The 21342-nt window shown below is 31.3% G+C and overlaps 2 protein-coding genes across 2 annotated transcripts; one reads left to right on the top strand and one right to left on the bottom strand.

Moving 5' to 3' along the window:
- The first annotated feature begins 3226 nt into the window (after window positions 1–3226).
- On the top strand, window positions 3227–5097 carry LOC145015745 (UDP-glycosyltransferase 76G1-like). Its single transcript, XM_078974218.1, has 3 exons — window positions 3227–3777; window positions 3901–3999; window positions 4087–5097. The coding sequence occupies exons 1-3, from the start codon at window positions 3261–3263 to the stop codon at window positions 4959–4961; spliced, it is 1491 nt and encodes a 496-aa protein (XP_078830344.1). The 5' UTR covers window positions 3227–3260; the 3' UTR covers window positions 4962–5097.
- Window positions 5098–17261: 12164 nt separating this feature from the next.
- LOC145014617 (trihelix transcription factor DF1-like) lies at window positions 17262–19899 on the bottom strand. The gene is made up of 2 exons (XM_078973029.1): window positions 19499–19899; window positions 17262–19016 (listed from the first exon to the last, which is right to left on the bottom strand). Exons 1-2 carry the CDS (start codon window positions 19771–19773, stop codon window positions 17582–17584), a joined length of 1710 nt encoding a protein of 569 aa, XP_078829155.1. The 5' UTR covers window positions 19774–19899; the 3' UTR covers window positions 17262–17581.
- Window positions 19900–21342: the final 1443 nt, after the last annotated feature.

Below are 21342 nucleotides of genomic sequence, written 5' to 3'. Positions count from 1 at the left end.
AAACTTGGCACAATGGCCCCGACCCTGGTGGCCTCCCGATCGCGAAACTTGAATCGTAGGCCTCTTCGCCAGACCCACTGCAGTCTGAACCTGCTCCGGTTCTCACTTCGTCAGAAGCAACTGCAGTCTAAACCTGCTTCGATTCTCACTTCGTCAGAAGCAGCAGCTCAATCTCTCATTCCTTGGCTCTAGCAATCATATCATCCAAAGTCTTGCAGCTTAATAGGCTCACAAACTCCCGAATATTATCCGAAAGCATATCATGACACCTCATCTTTTTCATATCCTCATCTGCAACGTATTGCGGAACCAAAAAATCCCTTTCGATGAACTTAGCGATGATCTTTGTCGCTGTCTCTGTCGTCTGATGAAGGTCCTGAAACTCCATCGCAGACTGTTGCCCCTTAATAGCCGGTGCAAACTCATCTTTCTTTTTGTTTGATCAAGGATGTATGATGATATCCTTCGTAAAGAAATGTTTATCCAAACTTGAAAATCTCTACATTTATTCATCAACTCACAACGTGTATTATTTTTTTTTGAGGTTCGATGCTTTGTAACTAAAATATAGTAGTCAAAAGTTAATTAACAAAAGAAGGTATATGAAATTGGCCCTGGGGACCTGGATAATTGCCCAAGTTCCCCCCCCCCCCCCCCCCCCTATCGGTACGATCCTGAAGAAAATTGAAAGAAGTTTTTGACGACCAAGCACACTATTAGTATTTTATAATATAGTATATTGGAATTACATTGAAATTGATGGAACATATAAGTATATAACACAAGTTATCACCCAACCACATCTTATAATAGGAAATACCTATATATATATATATATATATATATATATATATATATATATATATATATATATATATATATATATATGTGTGTGTGTGTGTGTGTGTGTGTGTGTGTGCAGCACTCCACAACTAGCTTATTTTTCGAACTTTTTTAAGTTTTCATGTTTGACAAATCAAAAATTAGCTTATAAAGCCGCTTTTTAAAAAATTAGTTAGACTATCTTTTCATGGGTTTTAAAAAAAATCAAATATACCCCTTAATTAATTATAAAAAATATATCTTTCATCTATCTTATTAGTTAGTTGTACCAAACATCAAATTTTATCATCGAACTTTTCATATATTAGCTAACTTTTCAGCTAACAACTAACGTTTCAGTTAGTACGTCAAACATAGTTTTTATATGCAGATTATCGTCCTATGTTTTATTTAAATGGTATCCTAATCCTTTGTAAGGTTTCATCTTGAAATCGTATGTACATACATGAATTACGTGTAATCAATTTAGCCTAAACGAAGTTTCATATTGCAACACGGATTTAGCAATGTTGACTAAATTTTATCTTTCTTTAATCTTTGCTTAACCAAAATGAATTTTGTCTTGATATTTGTGGATTATACAAGACAAGAAAATGTAGTAGCAAAATAATTTTGGTGTCTCCAAGGGTTAAAATTGGTGTTGGTTGTTGGGGATTACAAGCTTAAAAAATGAGAAGGAATCAAGGGAAGGAAGATAAGGAAGGTTGTGTAGGTTAAGTGAATCGGTGGCGTGCGTGAGGTCTTCACGGACGTCAATATATTCGAATATACAATAAATATCCCATTTCGTAATCAATAATCATGTGTATCTAAATGGATTCAAAACAATATAGTAGCTATTAGAGTAAATTATTGTAGTTTTCATCCTTTTATATAGTATCCCTTAAATGTGGAGGCTTTATTCATACGACTAATTCAACCATTTAAATGTGGGCAAATTCATCTTTTCCCATTTTCTCTTTTCATTATAACCACCATTCTTTTGTTATCATTATATTTCCGTAAGTGATGTCTATATGATTGTTACCATTTTCCCAAACAAAATGCTTAGGATGCGTTTGAATTGATGGGGTTATTGGGATTTTAGTGGATTTGGAATCTGAATATCTTAAAAACACTTGTCACCCTTCATAACTTTTCACGCCATGTCTTCCTGTTCATATCAATTATCACCCCTTCCATCCTGTTCTCATCACTAACATGACTTTCAATGGAGTCCACGAAACATTGTTCCCTTCATTCTCACTCATAGTTTCACCAAAATCTAGGGTTTGCTTTTCTAGTTTCTCAATTAAAAGTCATTCTCATCCTAATTCATACGACAAGTTGTGTATTCATAATCAAATTTTGATTTGATTGGTCTAGTTATGGCTTGGATAATGTTGCATTTGTCAAGTATATTGATGCTCTATTATCCAATGATATCTGAAGACTACACTTGTAAATCATAATTAATCTTTATAGCTTCATGAAACGTCTCAAGCTCGGATTCTATGATTAGAGGGTTGTGGTCAGCTAGCATTACTTATACATATAATTTTTAATCACATATTACCCAAATCTTCCATTTTTTTATTAAATTTTAATCAATCAGTTTTATTAAATCGTAATGTGTCAATTTTAATCACATATTACTTCAAATTAAAACAACAAAACCGAAAACGAATCGAAAAAGACACCCACAAAGACCACGAGATAAGACCAAAAATGACCACTAAAAAAAATACATATTATTTCGAAACAGGTTCTAATCTAAAACCGGTCCGAAACCGCTAAGATGAATCACTAGTCATCCCTTTGTGATCATGTCTCAATAAGTGGACGTTGGGCTTAGTTACTTTCGTATGGGCTTTAATTTGATATAAATTAAAAGATTTAATACCCTATAGACCACCCTTTCGTAAAATTACGAAAGATACGCTGTCGTTTTTCTTGTAATTTGCCTTTTAAAAGGCACAATGATTCAAGAGTTAAGTTTGAAGCAGCTTTAGATAGCAAAATAACATTTATATCAAATAGATTGTTACCATTTATATAAGCTAGAAGATAAAGATGGGTGTAATCATTTTTTTTTTTTCAAAAAAGTTTCAGGTTTTTATAAGTTATTAGACTAGTTTTCTAAAAGACCGGAAAAGCATATTAAGATTATACAAAATATTTCCAGTTCATGCATGCATTTATCAATAAATGTTTGAGCATCTTTAAAAAAAATCACAAGAAAAGTTGAATAGTACAAAGTCTACTGGGCTCTTCAGCTTGCTCAGTTATTGGGCTCTTATGCACACTCCAACTTTATTCGTAATTTATAATAAATAAATAAATAAATAAATAAAGTCAACAATGAGTCACTTGACTCACTTTGATATTAATACTTAAACAATCGCCTTAAAAATCTGATTCTAAGAAGCTTATTCTCAATGGACAATAGTGGCTGCCGGCGGCGGCGGCAAAGGGTGGTGCTTTTTCCGATCCCGTTTCAAGGCCACATAAATCCTATGCTTCAACTTGCAAATATACTTCACTCCAATGGCTTCTCGATCACAATCCTTCACACGAACTTCAACTCATCATACACATCAAATTACCCTCACTTCACTTTTCGACCCATTCTTGATAACGATCCCAAAGTCAACAATCTTTCCAAGTTAGGATCCCGAGGTGCCGGTGATATCCTTTCGGGTGTCGTTTTGTTGAATCAATATGGTGAAGAGAGCCTTCGCCAAGAGTTGGATCAGATGTTAATGGCTTCAAAACAAGAACAAGAGCCTATTGTGTGTTTGATCACTGACGCACTTTGGTACTTCACTCAATCAGTCGCAGATACTCTAAAGCTTCCGAGGATTGTTTTGAGGACAAGTAGCTTGTTATGTTTTCTTGTTTTCGCTTCCGTACCTTTTCTTGATGATCAGGGTTACTTTAAACAAGTCAACAGTCGTATGTTCTCTCTCTCTCTCTCTCTCTCTCTCTCTCTCTCTCTCTCTGTATATATATACCTCCATGAAATCATAAACGAATTTGGTTTCCAAATATCGTAACTTGATGATTATTTCTCTACAGTTTTTGATGAAGAGATTATAGATTCAGATCTGAAGAATATCATATTGGCCAGCGACGAAAATAACTTCAAGAAAGCTGGAAGTAGCAAGTCAGTGAAGGGTACACAAATGAATCTTGAATATATTTATTCTTTAGTGTATCAGATTCTATCTCAATATCTCATTAGTTCTTTTCGTTATCTTCTAGATTTGGAAGAACGAGTGCTGGAGATTCCGGTTCTTAAAGTGAAAGACATCTCAAAGATGAAAATCAAAGGCCAGACAGATCCATCAGCGAAAATACTAGCTAACATGGTGACACAAACAAAGGCATCTTCAGGAATCATTTGGAACTCCTTCAAGGAACTTGAAGAACCCGAACTTGAAAAGATCCATAAAGAATTTCCTATTCCATCTTTTCTGATAGGCCCATTTCATAAATACTTTCCGGCGTCTTTCAGCAGCTTGCTAAAACCCGACAGAAGCTTCATGACATGGCTAGACGAACAAGCACCTAATTCAGTACTATACATAAGTTTCGGTAGTGCTTCTCAAATGGAGAAACAAGATTTCATGGAGGTCGCTCATGGTTTGGCCAATAGCAAGCAGAAGTTCTTGTGGGTGATGCGTGAAGGTTTCGTTAAAGGTTCAGAATGGATCGAAGAGTTACCTGATGGGTTCTTGGATCTGGTGGGGGAAAGGGGACGTATTGTGAAATGGGCTCCTCAACAAGAAGTGTTAGCTCATCGAGCAACTGGGGCATTTTGGACTCACAGTGGATGGAATTCGACATTGGAGAGTATCTGCGAAGGTGTTCCTATGATTTGTTCGCCGTTTTGGGGTGATCAACCATTAAATGCAAGATTTGTGAGCGATGTTCTCAAGGTCGGGGTTTACCTGGAAAATGGTTGGGAGAGAGGAGAGATAGCAGATACAGTAAGAAGTGTAATGGTGGAGGAAGAAAGGGAAGATATTAGAGAGAGGGCAATGTGTTTGAAGGAAAAGGTAAATGTTAGCTTAATGAAGGGGGGATCTTCATATGAATCTTTAGGGTCTCTTGTTGGTTACATCTCTTCCTTATAATCTATATAAGTTCTTCATTTTGATGTAGAGAATATGTAATTTTTTTGTATTCCTTATGTTAGGTCATTAGTGATCTACTTGAACTCTTAGAAGATTTTAATGGAGTGACAAATAAGAGAAAGAATTATATATTTCATTTCACTCTTAAAAAAATCCATATTTTTCACTAAAATCTGTATGATGCATTTCTAGATATTGAATTCGACAATCTTTCTTATATATTTTATTTAATGGATAATGACTCGAAAGGGTAATGAATTTTTAATTTTGTTCATATTTAGTTACTGAACTTTTTTTGTGCATAATTTATTCTTGAATTATTTGAAATGTGAACTTAAATAATTCAGGGATAAATCAAACACGAAAAAATAAATTAGTGACTAAATATGAACAAAGTTGAAATTTTATTACGTTTTTAAGTCTTTATCCCTTTTTATAATCATACATTAGTTTACTTTCTCTATGATAGCAATTACTTAGATTAATAATTTTGATTTCAGTCACTACGATTTGCTTTGTATTGTGTTTGTAAGGAGTATTTCATAATAAAATACGTACCACATAACCATGTTTTAGTTCATGGATTTAATCATATTCCATGAGATAAACGTTTGATTAGAGTTTTTTTATTCACCTATAAGTAAAACGTTAACCCACAAAGAATAAATAATCAGTAGAGTTTCATAAAGGCAAAAACACACATATATGAGCAATAAAATGAAAAATAAGTTTGAAAATCAAAATGAGCATGGTGAGAAGGTACATATACAACCAACATACAAATAGAAAATGTAGATGCAAGTAATAACTAGGAAGAAAAGTATCGAAGTTGAAAGTAAAAAAAAAATGAAAACTAGGCAAAATGCACAATGTAAAGGAAGCTAGCACCTAAATTATTCATGTACTGCTCCACGATCCTGATCTTATGCATCCACACTCTCTAATCAAAGCTTGTGTCATTATAAAAAGAAAAACTTCATTCAAATCTAACATCGCATTATATACACACTTCTTTATCATATGTTCTCTCTTCCTCAGACGGTCTACAACAACCGTCTCCCCCCTCTAGGGTGAAAATCGTCGTCAATATCCTAAGTACTTGTCTGAAACCACCACATTTTTTTTTCCTTTGCTTTAACCGGTAATAATGGTAGAATGTGAACAATTTTAAATAATTTATGGATAAATAAAGCACAAAAAAAAAAAAGATAGTGACTAAATTTGAATAAATTACCCTTCCAAGTCATTATCCCCTTCTTTAATTTTAGTTTATTGAGCCCTTGTTATACCTGGATGCCCATATGATCTCGATTATTTTGAGTTTTTGAGCACTCAGATGGCAAACTAGACGGACAAAATTTGAATATAGCATGTTTAATGATTCAAAATCTTATGAGACTTAAATATTTGCTATAAATCAATCAAAAGTTATAGGTGTCCTTAAAAAAGGTTGTAGTAACGAGAAACCCTCTGAAATGTTATTCTTTTGTGATATCGGCATGATCGGATATAATAATTTCAAGTTTTTATTTGACATGAAAATGAAAGAATTAATTAATTGTTACATAGTACTTATTAATGCGACTTAATGTAGCAATTCAATTTTCATTAAAGATTGAGAACAAAATTTTATTGTTAGACTATTAAAAATATATAATTACGATAAAAGTTAAAGAAGATAATAGATTGGAAATACACAAGGGTTAAATTGTCTAAAAGGCTAAATATATAAAAGCCTAATACAAAAGTGATGGCCTAATATAAATCTACTCTAATAAATGAAAATCTTTTTGCCACATGTCACACTCTTATTGATTTAGCCAAATGTTATTTTGTGGTTATTTTCAATTAAATTTTTTCCACATGGCATTTTGTGGGTTTTTTCATTTTATCAAATTCCACATAATATTTAAATGTAATAATTATAATAAACGTTAATAATAAATGCATATCAATTTCATTAATTGACTTGCCTTTTAATTTAAAATTTTGTAAATCAAAAGCATATTAGTTTCCTTTGTTTATTTATCTAAATTATGTGTTTAAATTTAAAAAAGAAAAAAAACACATTAATTTTAATAATTCAATATTTTTTTAATTTTTTTTATAAATTCAAACTTTTAAATGTTTAGAATTTCATATTTAATATTTTTCTTTTAAATGAATCCATGTAATACATGGGTTTTACACCTAGTATTCTAATTATCCCCTAAACTAACATTACTAACCATGTGGCAACAATATATTTCGTCCACGATGTATGGAAATGCGCTGAGAAACATCAACACTCGGTTCTACTAGTAGTCAATGTAACCAAATAATCTAGCAATTTAGTCGCCACCATATCATGATATTCAATTTATGTAAGGTTGTAAAAATCGTTCGATGTTAGCTAGTCGGTGGACTGGAGTTAAGGGATTAATCGCTTAGGTGGAGATTAATCGTGGACTATTAATTGTTAATTTGTTAGATTTTTAAATATCAAATACGATTAATACCATATAAAAGTTCGTAAATATCCTTAATATCATAAAAAAAATAGGTTAATATGAAAATTTCAACACTAATCATACCTCAAATACTTTCTATTGAGATATAATTTCTTCAAAGTGTTAAAATTTTATCGGGTTCTACTGTTTCAATCATTGTGTATGTAGGGATTAATCGTTAAGCGCCTTCTAATCGGTCGAATAGCGTCTAAGATTAATCAGAGATTAATCGAAAATTAATCGGGATTTTTACAACACTGATCTATCTAGATGTAGATAATCAACTAATCAAGAGAACATCATGTTTCTTACTTTTTCCATAAGATAATAAATCTTGAATTGCTCTAGTTTTAACCGGCTACACTTGAAAACTCAATTATCCATATATGAAAAAGATGCAATTTACATGTCGAGGAGAAGAAGGGTGAGGGTTGTTTGCAATACCCCTCATTTAGGCTATTTGAAACAGCTGTTCAAAAAAGAAAAATTCCATGAGTTTTGGGAAAAAATATTATTTTGTGTCGATAATTTTTCGAATATATAAATTGAAGTCTCAATATTTTTAATGATTTGACAAAAAACTCTTAAAGCTTATTTTTGACAGTAAATTTTTAACTACCGACAGTTTTTGACATGTTTACCATTTTTTGCCGTTTAGCGGTTAATTAAGACTTTACTGTAAAAAAAATAATAATAATAAAATAAAATAAAGTTTACGACTTTCTTGGCAAATCGTAAATTAAAACTTTACTGTCAAAAAAATAAAGTTTAAAACTTTCTTGTTAAATTGTTGAAAATATTAGGGTTTTAATGTATATCTCTATTATGTTAGCAATTTAATAGAATGATAGTCTTTAAACATAAGAGTTATTACCTGGTCAGCTAGATCGTATTGAAATGTTAAAGTTTGGTTCTTGTTAAATAGTTTCTTTTTCTTTTTTTTCTTTTTTTTAAATCTCAACAACCCGTCATTTAAAAAAATGGAGATAATCAGAAAATTAAAAAAAAAAATCAGAGTTGTATCGGCTTTTTGCAGTCCTAAAAATGGAGAACTAAGAAACTGGAAAAGACGAAATTGTCATTAATACCCATTCTTCACATTCACACCCTTTCAACTAGGCGTGTGTTGTTTGTGTTTGTAGAATCTATCACATCTTTTCAGTTCAAGATTTTGCGATGAACCAAGAAAAAAACTTTACAAGCAGGGAATGGCGCATGATTTCATAATAGGGGTGTCACTGGAAAGTTAAGGGTTGCACGATAGTTGAAAAAAAAATTCGAAAAGCTTCCCATATACTAAAATCACCCCAATTTACAAACCTTCTTACCCTTTTTCGCTCTCTCTTTTGCATATGTTTCCCCTAATCGTGATTGTAGCAGCGAAAAGAAGATTATGGTAAGAAAAACAATGGTGTTGTGATAAAAATCACAATTAAAAGTTCTTGGGCTATGAGTCTCACAAGGCTGATAAAATGATTTGTTTCCAGGAAAACCAAGACTATACACTAAAGCTTTAATATTTTCAATGATTTAACAAGAAAGTCCTAAAATTTATCTTTTTTATAGTAAATTTCTAATTAATGGGTAACCGATAAAAATAAGTAAGTGTGTCAAAAAGTACTGATAGTAAAAAATTTACTATAAAAAAATAAATTTTAAAACTATCTTGTTAAATCATTAAAAATATTTGGTTTTTAGTGTATAACATCACTATCAAACGATATAAAACTATAACCTTAATATCTCATTCTAAAAAGGTTAATTATTTCAAAATAATAATAATAAATGAATTTTTTTTATAAAAACCGTTAACTTTTCAAGTGTTTATCTAAAAAATCATTGCTTTACTTTTTTTTCCATCAAAAAGTCATTTTAATATTATTAAAAACTTTAAAAAAACACTTATATACAAGAATACTCTTTAAAAACTATCATTTTTAAAGAAAAACATTTACTTTTCAAGACACAACAATAGATCATAGTTTATTAAGCACTAAAAATAAGAATATTTCAATTTTTTACCGGAACCAAACTGAAAGATTTTAGGTTTTTGATTACCAAACCATCTACTTTTTACTTTCGACTTCTTGTTTTCTTATAAAGGAATAGGGATGTAATTTTCACGTGTATATATATATATATATATATATATATATATATATATATATATATATATATATATATATATATATATATATATATATATATATATATATATATATATACACACATATATATTGTTATTAAACCCTCGGTATAATACTTAGTTGCTTCGGGAAGCTGTATGTTTTATTTGTTATATGAGTATTTTGCAAAAGTAGCTGAAGCTTTTGAAATATATAAAATTACATAAAAATACAATTGATTAAAAATAAATAAATATATAAATATAATTTTAAGGGTAATTATGGAAATTGATTTCAAAAGCTCGGTAGCGTTTTGTTAAACGCTATATGAAGTAGCTTTTAGATTTAGAACGTTTTGTTTAAACTAAAAGCTAAACGTCCGTACTGTCAAACAAAGTTTTTTGTTTAAACTAGAGGATTTTATCAAAAGCTAAAAACTAGAAGCTCCCAAACGACAACATACAGCATGAATTCTTTACTAAGTTACTACATCATTCATTCATATTAAACTAATTTGTGGTTAATATGGTTTGCAAAAAAAAAAGAAATACTGTACCAGAAACTGAACTTATAAAAAAAAGTAAAAATCAAACAATAGGAACTGAATATTTGAAAATTAAAAAACCATGCCGTTTTAGAAAACCAAGTTTTTTTGACAAATTAATCTCTTGGTTTGTTTCATAAAAATATAAAAAAGAAAAAAGAAAAAACCAACCAAAATTTCAGAAATTATGTTATTTTCTAAGAAAAAGTTTCTAATGTAGTGTTTGTTTTTTGTCTGCAGATCTGCGTTACCTCTTCTATCTGCACCGCACATACATTAACCTTCGCAGACTGTTTGTTTTTTTGAAAATTGTAGACCTAAAAATGTATGCGCGTCCTCTTCTTGGCACAGATGTGGACCAGAGTATTCTAACATCTTCAGACATCTTCTAGCTAAAAAAACATATATATCTTTATTTTTTTTAAGTTTTTATAATTTATATTTTTTCCAACTTTATTAATGATAAACAATTTGAAAAAAAATTACAAAACTTAAAAAAAAAAAAAAAAAAAAACGTTTGACGATACAAACATGATATTTTTGACAAATTTGTAAATAAAGATTTATTACAATAATAGTCGTTAAAGTTGTTTATATAAATATGAAAAATCATAATATAATCTTATATTTTTTTGCCAAATTTTCTAAAATATTATTTAATACAGTATCGTCAATTTCTTTAATAATATTTATAGTACGTTTTTAATAGATTTAATTAAAAAATCAAAGTTTATTTCCATCCTTTTATATATCAAATTGTTTGATCACTGATTATAATGTTTAGTTATAACTTTACAAACAAAGTTGTTGGTTTTTATAAAAATATATACGTTAATTCATACCATTTTTATTTTTATGTTTTATACAATAATACATAAAAGTTGATTTAGATTCGTTAATTATTTATAACAAAGTCATAAAAATATTAAAAAATCACTTTGAAGTTTAAAAAATCAGATTATTTATATTTCAATTTATTTTAGTAGCCCGCAGATGTTAAATAAACAAACAGTTTTTTTTAGACTGCAGACGTTTGGTCCACCTTTTCTACTGCAGAGGTCTACAAATGTGGTCCGCAGACTGCAAACATTTTGCCTCCGAAAAAACAAACAACACCTAAATAAAAAAACCAATATTTTCAAATTATTTTATTTTTAATTGAAACCCTGAATCACTCTCTCCCCTAGATGTCAACAAACTTTACCCCATTGTCAAGAATTACATTGTGACATCCCAATTTTCAAAACCGTAAAAAAAACTTCTTTTCGATTTAAAAATCATAATATCTTTTATTGCAGAAATTCTCAGTATATTAAAACAATTTGAGTACAAAAGATTCTTAAAATAATACAACTCTAGGGATGTCATAACTTATACACAATATATGTTACAATATAAAGACCTAACTGTCCCGAACTTTATTGCAGGTCTTCTCTTAGCATCACACTCGAGTCTTCAGTAGTCTTACACCGCTACCTTTGATGCATATAAATTGAGTGGGTCAGGATGAAAAACCTGGCGATATACATAGGGTTTTCAATCCCACAATGTGATAATAATGTATATATCAAACCTACAAAACCACTATTATCATTAAAACAAATATATCAAAACAATCTATCTCATCACATCGATTCCCACATACTGATCCTATAGAATGATCTTACGAGATCTAGCCTAAATGATCAATATGAACAACAAACTAACGATGCTGCTTCGGAAATTCCCTGGCAGCAAATGAGGATCAATAAAGATTTCAAATGAGGGGAATGGAATAAGTTTCACCACGAACCTCTGTTCGTAAAAACCACAAGATAGTTAAGTCAGGGGGTAGTTATCTAGATAACAGTGCCTAGCAGTGGTTTGACACCATGAGGTATTTTACCCCCAGACTCACCCTATCTAGCAATATAACACCAGACATACCTAGTAGTGGTCTATTACCAACACACTTTATTAAGCAGTCTATGAAGTTCCCTCGGTTACTTCGTGAAAGGAAACGCTAACACACAAAGCTCATCAAAAGTATGGGGAAATACTAATAAAGTACTCTCGTACGCTCCTATACTCCGACACATAATAGTGTTAAAAAGGACTTTGTACATGAAAATACTTCTGGCACATTATAGTACACTGGTATGAGTAAGACTCATATCCCGGAATATAATAATACCCCGACACAAGTAGCACCTAAGACATAGGGATTTGAAAAAGACATTGTACATAAAATGTACTTTTACACATAGGACGTACTCTACCGATGGTCAATCTCAAAACACACGTACTCTTAATAAGAGGCTACCCAATATCTAAACTTAATTGAACTAAACATCTCCTTTTAAGTCTTATCCCATCACTAAGCAAAACTACAATGTTTATGATCAATTTTCAATACCATCTCGTTTAGGTAACGCTAACTAGTGTACACTTAACACTAAGTTTTAGGTATTAATTTACTTTGTTAGAAATAATACTTCTATTATTATTATTATTATTATCATGTAACAATATCATATATATATATATATATATATATATATATATATATATATATATATATATATATATATATATATATAGGATATATTTCCGGTAAGAAATTTTTTTTGGTAGGAAGGTAAGAAGTTTTTTTTCTACATATTTTTTTGACGAACAAAATAAATGAATCACTAAATGATTCATTTGTAAGATGATTCACAAGAAAAAATTCCCAAAAAAATATCTTTATGATTCATTTTTAAGTAAATTAAGAAAAAATTTATTTTTATGATAATTTTAGTGAATAACAACAAAATCATTGTATAAATGAATCATCGAGATGCTTTTTTGAGAATTTTTTCTTGTGAATCATCTTAGAAATGAATCATCTAATGATTCATTTTGTTTGTTCACGAAAAAAATATGTAGAAAAAAAACTTCTTACCTTCCTACCAAAAATTTCCTTCTTATTTGATCTTGACTATATATATATATATATATATATATATATATATATATATATATATATATATATATATATATATATATATATATATATATACATATACATCTTAACAAATATAAAACCATAAGTGGTTTGCACATCGTATATCATCAAATATATATTTAACACATATTTCAAGCAATAAGCATATAATTGACATATAAACTTTCAACACATATTTAATATTTTAACTAATACTTGTATTAAAATCATGTTCATGAAAGCGACTATGCACTCACCTGGCTAGTTAGTGGAACTACAATCGTGACTTGTTTGTCAACTTATTATCTTGCCGAAACCTTATCTCGTTCTGCGAGCGTAATTTCCTAATTGGCATCGTGATGCACTTCCTTTATGTACGAGTCACTGCTCGAACGTTTGGAATTTCCGTTAGAAAAATATAACTCTATAAACTATTTATATTTGGTTGTAATATGTGTCGACACCACTTTCTTAATCTTTTATATCCAAAATTAGTATCTTCTGAAGTTTGAATAATTTCAAAATATTTGTTCAAGTTTAATAACGATGCATTTATTTATACTCAACTTCAAATTATAGATTCATGTATTTTCGTACTTCAAACGGTTAGTCATTTTAAAAATTTTGACACGTTAGCCTATAATTTTGACAGGTAACTTTAATTTGTGTTGCCATTATATTTATTCAACACCTCTCCAAGTTCCATACTCTATCACAATTTGAATAGCTTTAATTCTTATCCCAAAATGACGTAGGCATACACATACTTATTGTATCCTCCACCACCGTATAATCATTATTAACATGTACATATAAAATACGTATTTAGTAATCTATATAAGCTCCATATATATATATATATATATATATATATATATATATATATATATATATATATATATATATATATACGTGTTTTATTATTATTATTATTATTATTATTATTTTTCTTGATTATATATATATATATATATATATATATATATATATATATATATATATATATATGGAAAAGTAATTCACAATTTATTCACATATATATATTTATATCAAAGTATTTCAAATTAATATAATCTTTTTATATGAAATATTGTCAAGAAAATATAATAGATATTATTGTATGAACTATCTAAGTTTAATAATCAATAACTAACATCGTAAAATATATCTGATAATTATCATCGAAAAAACGGGTGTAACACAAAATACCATTTCACTACTTGGGTTCATCATTGGATGTATTTATATAACCCGTAACACGTACGACGAACAATTATCCTATTCGAAGATTTTAGTTATTTAATAAAATAAATATTTATTATGATTATCCTTTTTATGTCCAACCCTAACTAACGTACGTTATATACATTGTAGAGAAAATGTCATATTAGCCCATCGAATTTTTTGTGTTTATTTTAAAGCGCCGCCGATCTTTTTTTTTTGTACATTAAGAGAATAAACTATCGTTTGACCTGTTAAAAAAGTCACTTGACCCACTATAACATGTTTTTATCTCTTCGTAGCCTAATCTCCTCTGACCTCCTCTCATTATAACACTTTCTCCTCTCTAAATTTATCCCAAAAACTAAATTCAAGTACTTCAAGTTTTAAAATCATTCGTGGTACCTTTCCCTTTGTCGGAGTCAGTTTTGGTCGACGGCTGTGAGATTTCATTGGTTGATGCAAATCACTCCCCCGGTGAATCGTACTTGGTATCGAGGAGTCAAAAGAAAATTGAAGCGTTTGTTTTCATGAATCGTTGCTTTTTGGAACTAACAATCCAATTCCTACCTAATCGCCAAATTGGCAACCCAGTAGCCAAATCGACGTACCAGAAACACGAATCGGAACACCAGAAACGTGAATCAAAACAATCTAGTTATTTTCTTCGTTGTTAATTTGAGCTTCGATTGTTGATTTCAGATTCTTTATACATCAGTTTCATTGTAATGCTATTTGAGATTAAAACATGTTATACATCGTTTCAGATTTCAGATTTTGTACAAATTTCTATCCTCGAGGGTTTGAAATCGAATGCAAACCCAGTTTTGTCGAGATTTTGTTTAATTCCCAATTGATATCCTGTATTCGATCAAATAGGTTGTCAAGAACATAATTATGTTTTCCCTTTAATCATTCTGCTTTTCTCCTCATGTACATACATAATTACTACTAAAATTAAGTTGTCATTGTTAATGGGTTAGCGACAAATGTTTAACAGTCAATTGGGGAAATAAGAAATGCATAAAAGTGTTAGAAAAAAAAAGATATAAGAGTTGCATGGAAGGTGTTCGACAAAATGCTTAAAAGAATCATTTTGCCTACATTAAACCTCTTAAGTGTTAAGCTTACTTATCATGCATATATCACCACATTTTACCTGCTTACCCGGTATCAGGTTAAATAAGGACCTTTTAAAACGGTAAATTCGGATTTCATTCCCTTAATATACAAAAAAAAAAAAATTGTGCGACCTTTTAAATAAGGGTAAATGGCACAAAAAACACTCTTTTAATACAAAAAATCGATTTTGACACCGTGTTTTATTCGTGTCAATTTCGACACTGTGTTTTCCAATTTGTTACAATTCTGAACACTTGACCGGTTAACCAGGTTGCATGCTGACGTGGAATGCTGACATGATATGCTGACGTGTTAAAATTGAATTTTTGTTCTCACAAAAAACACTAAGTTTTCATTTTTTCGATTTTGACACTAAGTTTAGTGTCAAAATTAAAATAAAAAATTAAAGTTAGTGTCAAAATCGAAAAAAAAAGTGAAAACTTAGTGTTTTTCGTGGAAAAAAAAATCAATTTTGACACGTTAGCATATCATGTCAGCATGTAACCTGGTTAACCGGTCAAGTGATTAGAATTGTAACAAACTGGAAAACACAGTGTCAAATTTGACACAAAAAAAAAAAACATGATGTCAAAACCGAATTTCTATTTAAAAATAATGTTTTTTTTTGTGCCATTTACTCTTTAAATAAACACAATAAATTTGATAGGCTAATATGACATTTGTCCTACATTGTATTCACAAAATAAATAATATTAAAAAGTTTAAAAAAAATGATTTTATGAATTTCTTTTTATAGAAACTTGCATGATTTTTATGAGAAAAATAAAAATAAAGGAGTTGTTTTTAAGATAAATTCTTGAAAACCTAAGGTTGCATCTAATTATCGAAAAACAGTTTTTATTTTATGTTTTTCCTTTTCCCTCATCAGTTTTTGTTTTCAGTTATCAATTTTCATTAAAAAATTTAGAAAACTCATTTAGTTAAAACCTATTAATTTTTCATTTTCAATTTTAGAAAATTAGAAAGTGTGTTTATATCTGTATTTTTCTATCGGTTTTTATTTTTAGAAAATAGCAATGGTGGTAGAGTGGGGGTTGGGGCGGCGGCGGCGGTGGGAGCAGCGGGGCGGGGGGGGGGGGGGGGGGGGGGGTTGGGGGCAGTGGTGGTATCGATGATTGCGACGGTGGTGGTGGCGGCAATGGTGGTAATAGTGGTGGTGCTGGTTATAGGGTAGTGGTTTTGATAATGGTGATGGTAGGTGATTGATTGTGGTAGTGGTGTTGGACGTGAGTGTATGTGTATGTGTTTGTGGGTGTGTGTGGTGTGTTTGTTTGTTAGGGTGGGGTGGATATAGGTGTGTGTTTGTGGGGGTGGGTGGGTGAATTTGTTTGTGTGTGTGGATGTGTGTGTACGTAGGGGGTAAGGATGCAGTAGGTTAAGGGTATTGAGATGGGGTAGGTATAGAAGGTTGGGATGAGAGTGAGTGTAAGGGGTAAGGATGCGGTGGGTTAAGAGTATTGAGATGGGGTAGGTATAGAAGATTGGGATGAGAGTGAGTGTGTATTTATATTTTAGAAAAAAATTGAAATTAAAAAGTTTTGAAAAACAATAATTATGAGTTTTTCAAAAATTTCAAATTTTTTTTTATAATTTTAGAAAACAGAAAATTTTCATTATCAGTGAAAAATTTAAAAAAATAAACAATTTAAACACCTTTTCAAAATTGTTATTTTTCTTGGATAATTTTTCCGAAAAACATCCTATTATTTTGCAACTAAACATAACCTAATGGTTTTTACGAAAATTTCCCTTAAATGAACGACGTATAAACCATTGCTGTAATCTACTCTGCAAAATAAATTACATTACCAATTAGTCTAATAAACCAGTTTCTTTATTTCCTCCAACATCCTCCTCTTTATATAATTAAATTATTCTTTTTTTGCAAATAATAATTAAATCGTAAAGTAAAACAACAATATACTATACTCTAAAAAAAACTTACAAAGTTACACCCCAAACCCATGTCACGACAAGGAACCCGACCCGTTTATCTATGGAACAACTTCTGTCTTCTGCAACTCAACACCTGAATCCTGACCCACGTCTCTTTTGCCCCCATCCCCTTTCTTCCCGCTGCTCTTTCTGATTGAATAAAGAACAAATCTCTCTCTCTCTCTCTCTCTCTCTCATTATGTTTCCGCCATCGTCACTGTAGCTACTGATGATGAGTTATTGTTGGGTGCAATCTCGTAATCGCCGCCTTCGTCTTCGTCGTCTTCATCTTCATCGTCATAATCATCTTCGTTATTCTGGTGAATCGTAGGCTGTTGTTGCTGAACGACGGCCGCCGGAAGTGGCCATTGCTGCTCTGGTTCTGCCATAATCGGCTCCATCTGGGTGGTTTCCGGTAACCTGAGACTACTGTGGCTACTGTTGTTGGCTCTCTCCCTATAAATAGCATCGAGCTGGTGAAAGTATGGACATGTTTTAGAGTCTTCGGGTCTTTTCTTGCTGCTTTCCTTCACCTTCTTGTAGTACTTGTTGATATTCTCCCATTTCTCTTTGCACCTTTTTGCGTTCCTGTTATACCCGAGCTTTATCATTCCGGCGGATATCTCCTCCCATAAAGGACCTTTTGGTCCGCTGTCTTGATACTTCATGTCCAGAGTTGTCCGGAGTTTGATCAGTGCGTATACTTCTGTTTTTGGCCATCTCGATGGGCTTGGCGCTAGGATAATATTCGACTTTCCTCCGCCACCGTTATCTAGATTCTTCACCAATGGTGTCGCCGGTAATACCGGCGGCTGAACTTGATGTTGTTGCTGAGCTGGTGGTGGAGTTGGTGTTTGTGGTGGTGGTGGTGGCGGTGGTGTCTGTACAGGTTGTAGATTCTGCTGCTTTTGTTGCTGTGGCGGTGGCTGCTGTGAGATTTGAGTGACGGGATTGTTCGAGTTTTGTTCGGTTATCTTCTGTAAGAATGTGATGACGGCGGCGTCTTTAGCGGCGGCGATGGATCTCTCCTGCACCAGAAGCTCATGCTCCCGGTTCATTTTCGCCATCTCTTCTATTCTCCAAGCTTCTTCTCGGGCCATCCGGTCTCGTTCTCGTCTCTCGATCTGATCAAGGAATTTCATCTGCAGCTCCTCTTGTTTATGAATCACTTCCGTCATCAACCTCCCAAAGAAATCCTTCCACTTCCTCTTCCTCTTCCTCCTGAGTTCCGGTGGCTCCTCGTCGGAAGAAGTAGATGAAGACGTGGTGTTCGAAGACGAGAACGGAAAGGCACCTGCACCGCTACCGGTACCGCCGTGATTAACCATTGCTGGTGCTGCAACGGAGATAGGACTGACGTTTGTCTGATGAGAATGAGATCCAGTGACGTTGAAAGGAATTACAACAGACGGCTGTGAGAATGGATGTTGAGAGGTGGTGGTAGTTGTCATTCCGGCCGGTGGTCTTTGTGTATTTGCTTCGAGAGCCTCTAATTGATCGAAGAATCGATAGGTTTTTCCGTCGGCTTTGGAGGTGCGACCTTCTTTGGTTCTCTTGTGATATTTGTAGACGTTTTCGAATTTCTCCTTGCATTTCTTCCCACTTCGATGATACCCGAGCTCTCCAAGTTTTCTGACAAAGTAAAAGCTTGATAAATATCGATAAAACAAACATGGCGTCTGAATTCTGATTGTTATTTGCATAAAATAAACCTTGAGAATTAACGTCACTGAGTAAAACAAGAATCGACTAAATTTGGGCGGAGTCGGAGTGCATTGGGAAAGAGAAAGTTTCCTGTTTGGATCTGGTCATCGTTTCAAATTTGAACAAGTAAAAAAAAAATAACAATAATTGAAAAATCTGAAAACACGAAGACAAAATTCAAACGGAATTCAAATTCAATTCACGTTTTTCGTCAGCCATTTCTTCATTCCCAAATTCCTTGCACGAAATGCTGAGAACGGAATTCAAATCAATCAACTGGATGATTAATTTTTTGTTTGAAGGAGATATTCAAATTCAATTCACAGATCTGGTTTTCAGTCCAGAATATGAACAAATTCACCTCGAATCGAGAGTAAAACAAGATTGAAGGATTGAATAATTGATTTTACCTTGAAACTTCATCCCATAATGGACCTTTGGCACTCGCATCACGAAAAGCGAAATCCATTTCCGACCGGATTTGAATCAGCGCCAATGTTTCCTTCCTCGGCCATCCGTTTCCACTCCGTTCACCTTCGATTCTTCCTCCAGTTTCTTCTTCGCTAAATCCACCGCCTAATTCAACTGCAACACTTCCGTGAGCTTGTACTGGTTGTTGTGGCGGCTGTGCCGGAGTGGCGACATCGCCGGAGTTTCCAATTAATCCCGGAGGTCCCTGCAACATCACCTTTCCTCCTCAGGAAGGAGAAGAAGAAGAAGAAGCAGTGTCTTGGAAGGAAGACAATTACTAGGGCTTAAAGAAAAGGATAATAAAAATTAAAAATGAAAAAGGAAATAGTGAATAGTGAATTGTTGAGGGTTTTATGATGTGCCTGTGAATTTATTTCGATGGGATCCCTTCGTAATAAAAAATAATATTACGTGGTTTTTTGTTATCTGGAAATTCGAAAAAGAAAAAAGAAAAACGAGTAAGTAATTAAAAATGAATAAAAGAAAAAAAGAAATTATTTTGGGTGTGGGGAATCTTTTTGTGTTATTTTTGTTATCATTTTCATGCCGTATAATTCATGTTTCTTTTATAAGAATTATTCACATTTGATCACTTTTAATTGTTTTGATTAAAAAAAGCATAAAAAAGACATTACATGTTGTAAAAGTAGGCAAGTGTGGATGGATGTTTTTCTTTATAACTATAATAATTGTTTGCATTTAGCTTTTTAATTGTTTTCCTTTTCAAATTCGAAAAAAAGTCATTTCAAGTTGTAAAAGTTAGCAAGTTTGGATAATATTCTTTTTTACTATAAAAATTATTTTAATATTTAAAGAGTTCATTTGAAATAACATCTCTAATCATATTTTATTTTAACATTTTATTTTTAAAGTGTGAAATAAAGTTTAAAATGGTTAATCTCCAACTCTATTTAAAATGCTATTTTATACTTTAAAAATAAAGTGTGTGAGGTGCAATTCAAATTTAGAGTGTTGCAATTCATTTATTTATTTAAAGAGTGTAAAATAGTGTTAGTTTGAAGTATATATACATGGAAGAACCTACTTTGTATTATAGTGGTACGGACGATCCTTCGAAAGGTTGATGGTTTAAGTCCTGTAATGGATAGTAGTGAACATGTGTGGAATTAATAATAGTTTAGACATAATGTAGATTTGAGGTTCCAAAGATAAATAAATATATAAATAAAAATGTAAAATTTAGTAAACTCATCAAAATTCTTCATGGATCCATCACAAAGTAAATATGCCGTTGTAAACCTTTTATTTGTAATGAAAATTATCGCTGAAAATAAGTTTTTTTAATAGTGCAACCTTAAAATAATTATGCAACCATTGATATTTTCTTATGTGTTCGCCAACGAGTATATGCTCTATTTTACATTATAAATAAAATGTAATGACAAAAATATAACGAGGTTGAAGAGCAAAAAAATGACGATTTATTTTCATATGCAAAAATACTTTGTTTTTAGTGATATAGTTTGTGGTTAACCTCTTAAATAATCATTACCTTTGTCGTAATAGTTTTTTTTTAATAAATTTTATTTAATAATTTTTTGATATAAATCTTTCTTCTCAAACAAAATTCTTACGAATTAACTAGTTTAAACTTTTTATTTATTTTAAATGTTTTAAAAAACCACCTCATATAATTATAACTTTTTTAAATGTATTTTATATTTCCAAAATAAAACATTACTTACTATAAAATTTAAATAAATAGAAATTCTACAATACTGATGTTAAAAAAGTTCTATAATTTTATGAAAAAAAAAAAGTG

Source organism: Lactuca saligna, chromosome 9 (assembly GCF_052625555.1).
Source record: "Lactuca saligna cultivar CGN05327 chromosome 9, ASM5262555v1, whole genome shotgun sequence".
Classification (NCBI taxonomy): domain Eukaryota; kingdom Viridiplantae; phylum Streptophyta; class Magnoliopsida; order Asterales; family Asteraceae; genus Lactuca; species Lactuca saligna.
This window is presented reverse-complemented; position numbering and strand designations above follow the sequence as displayed.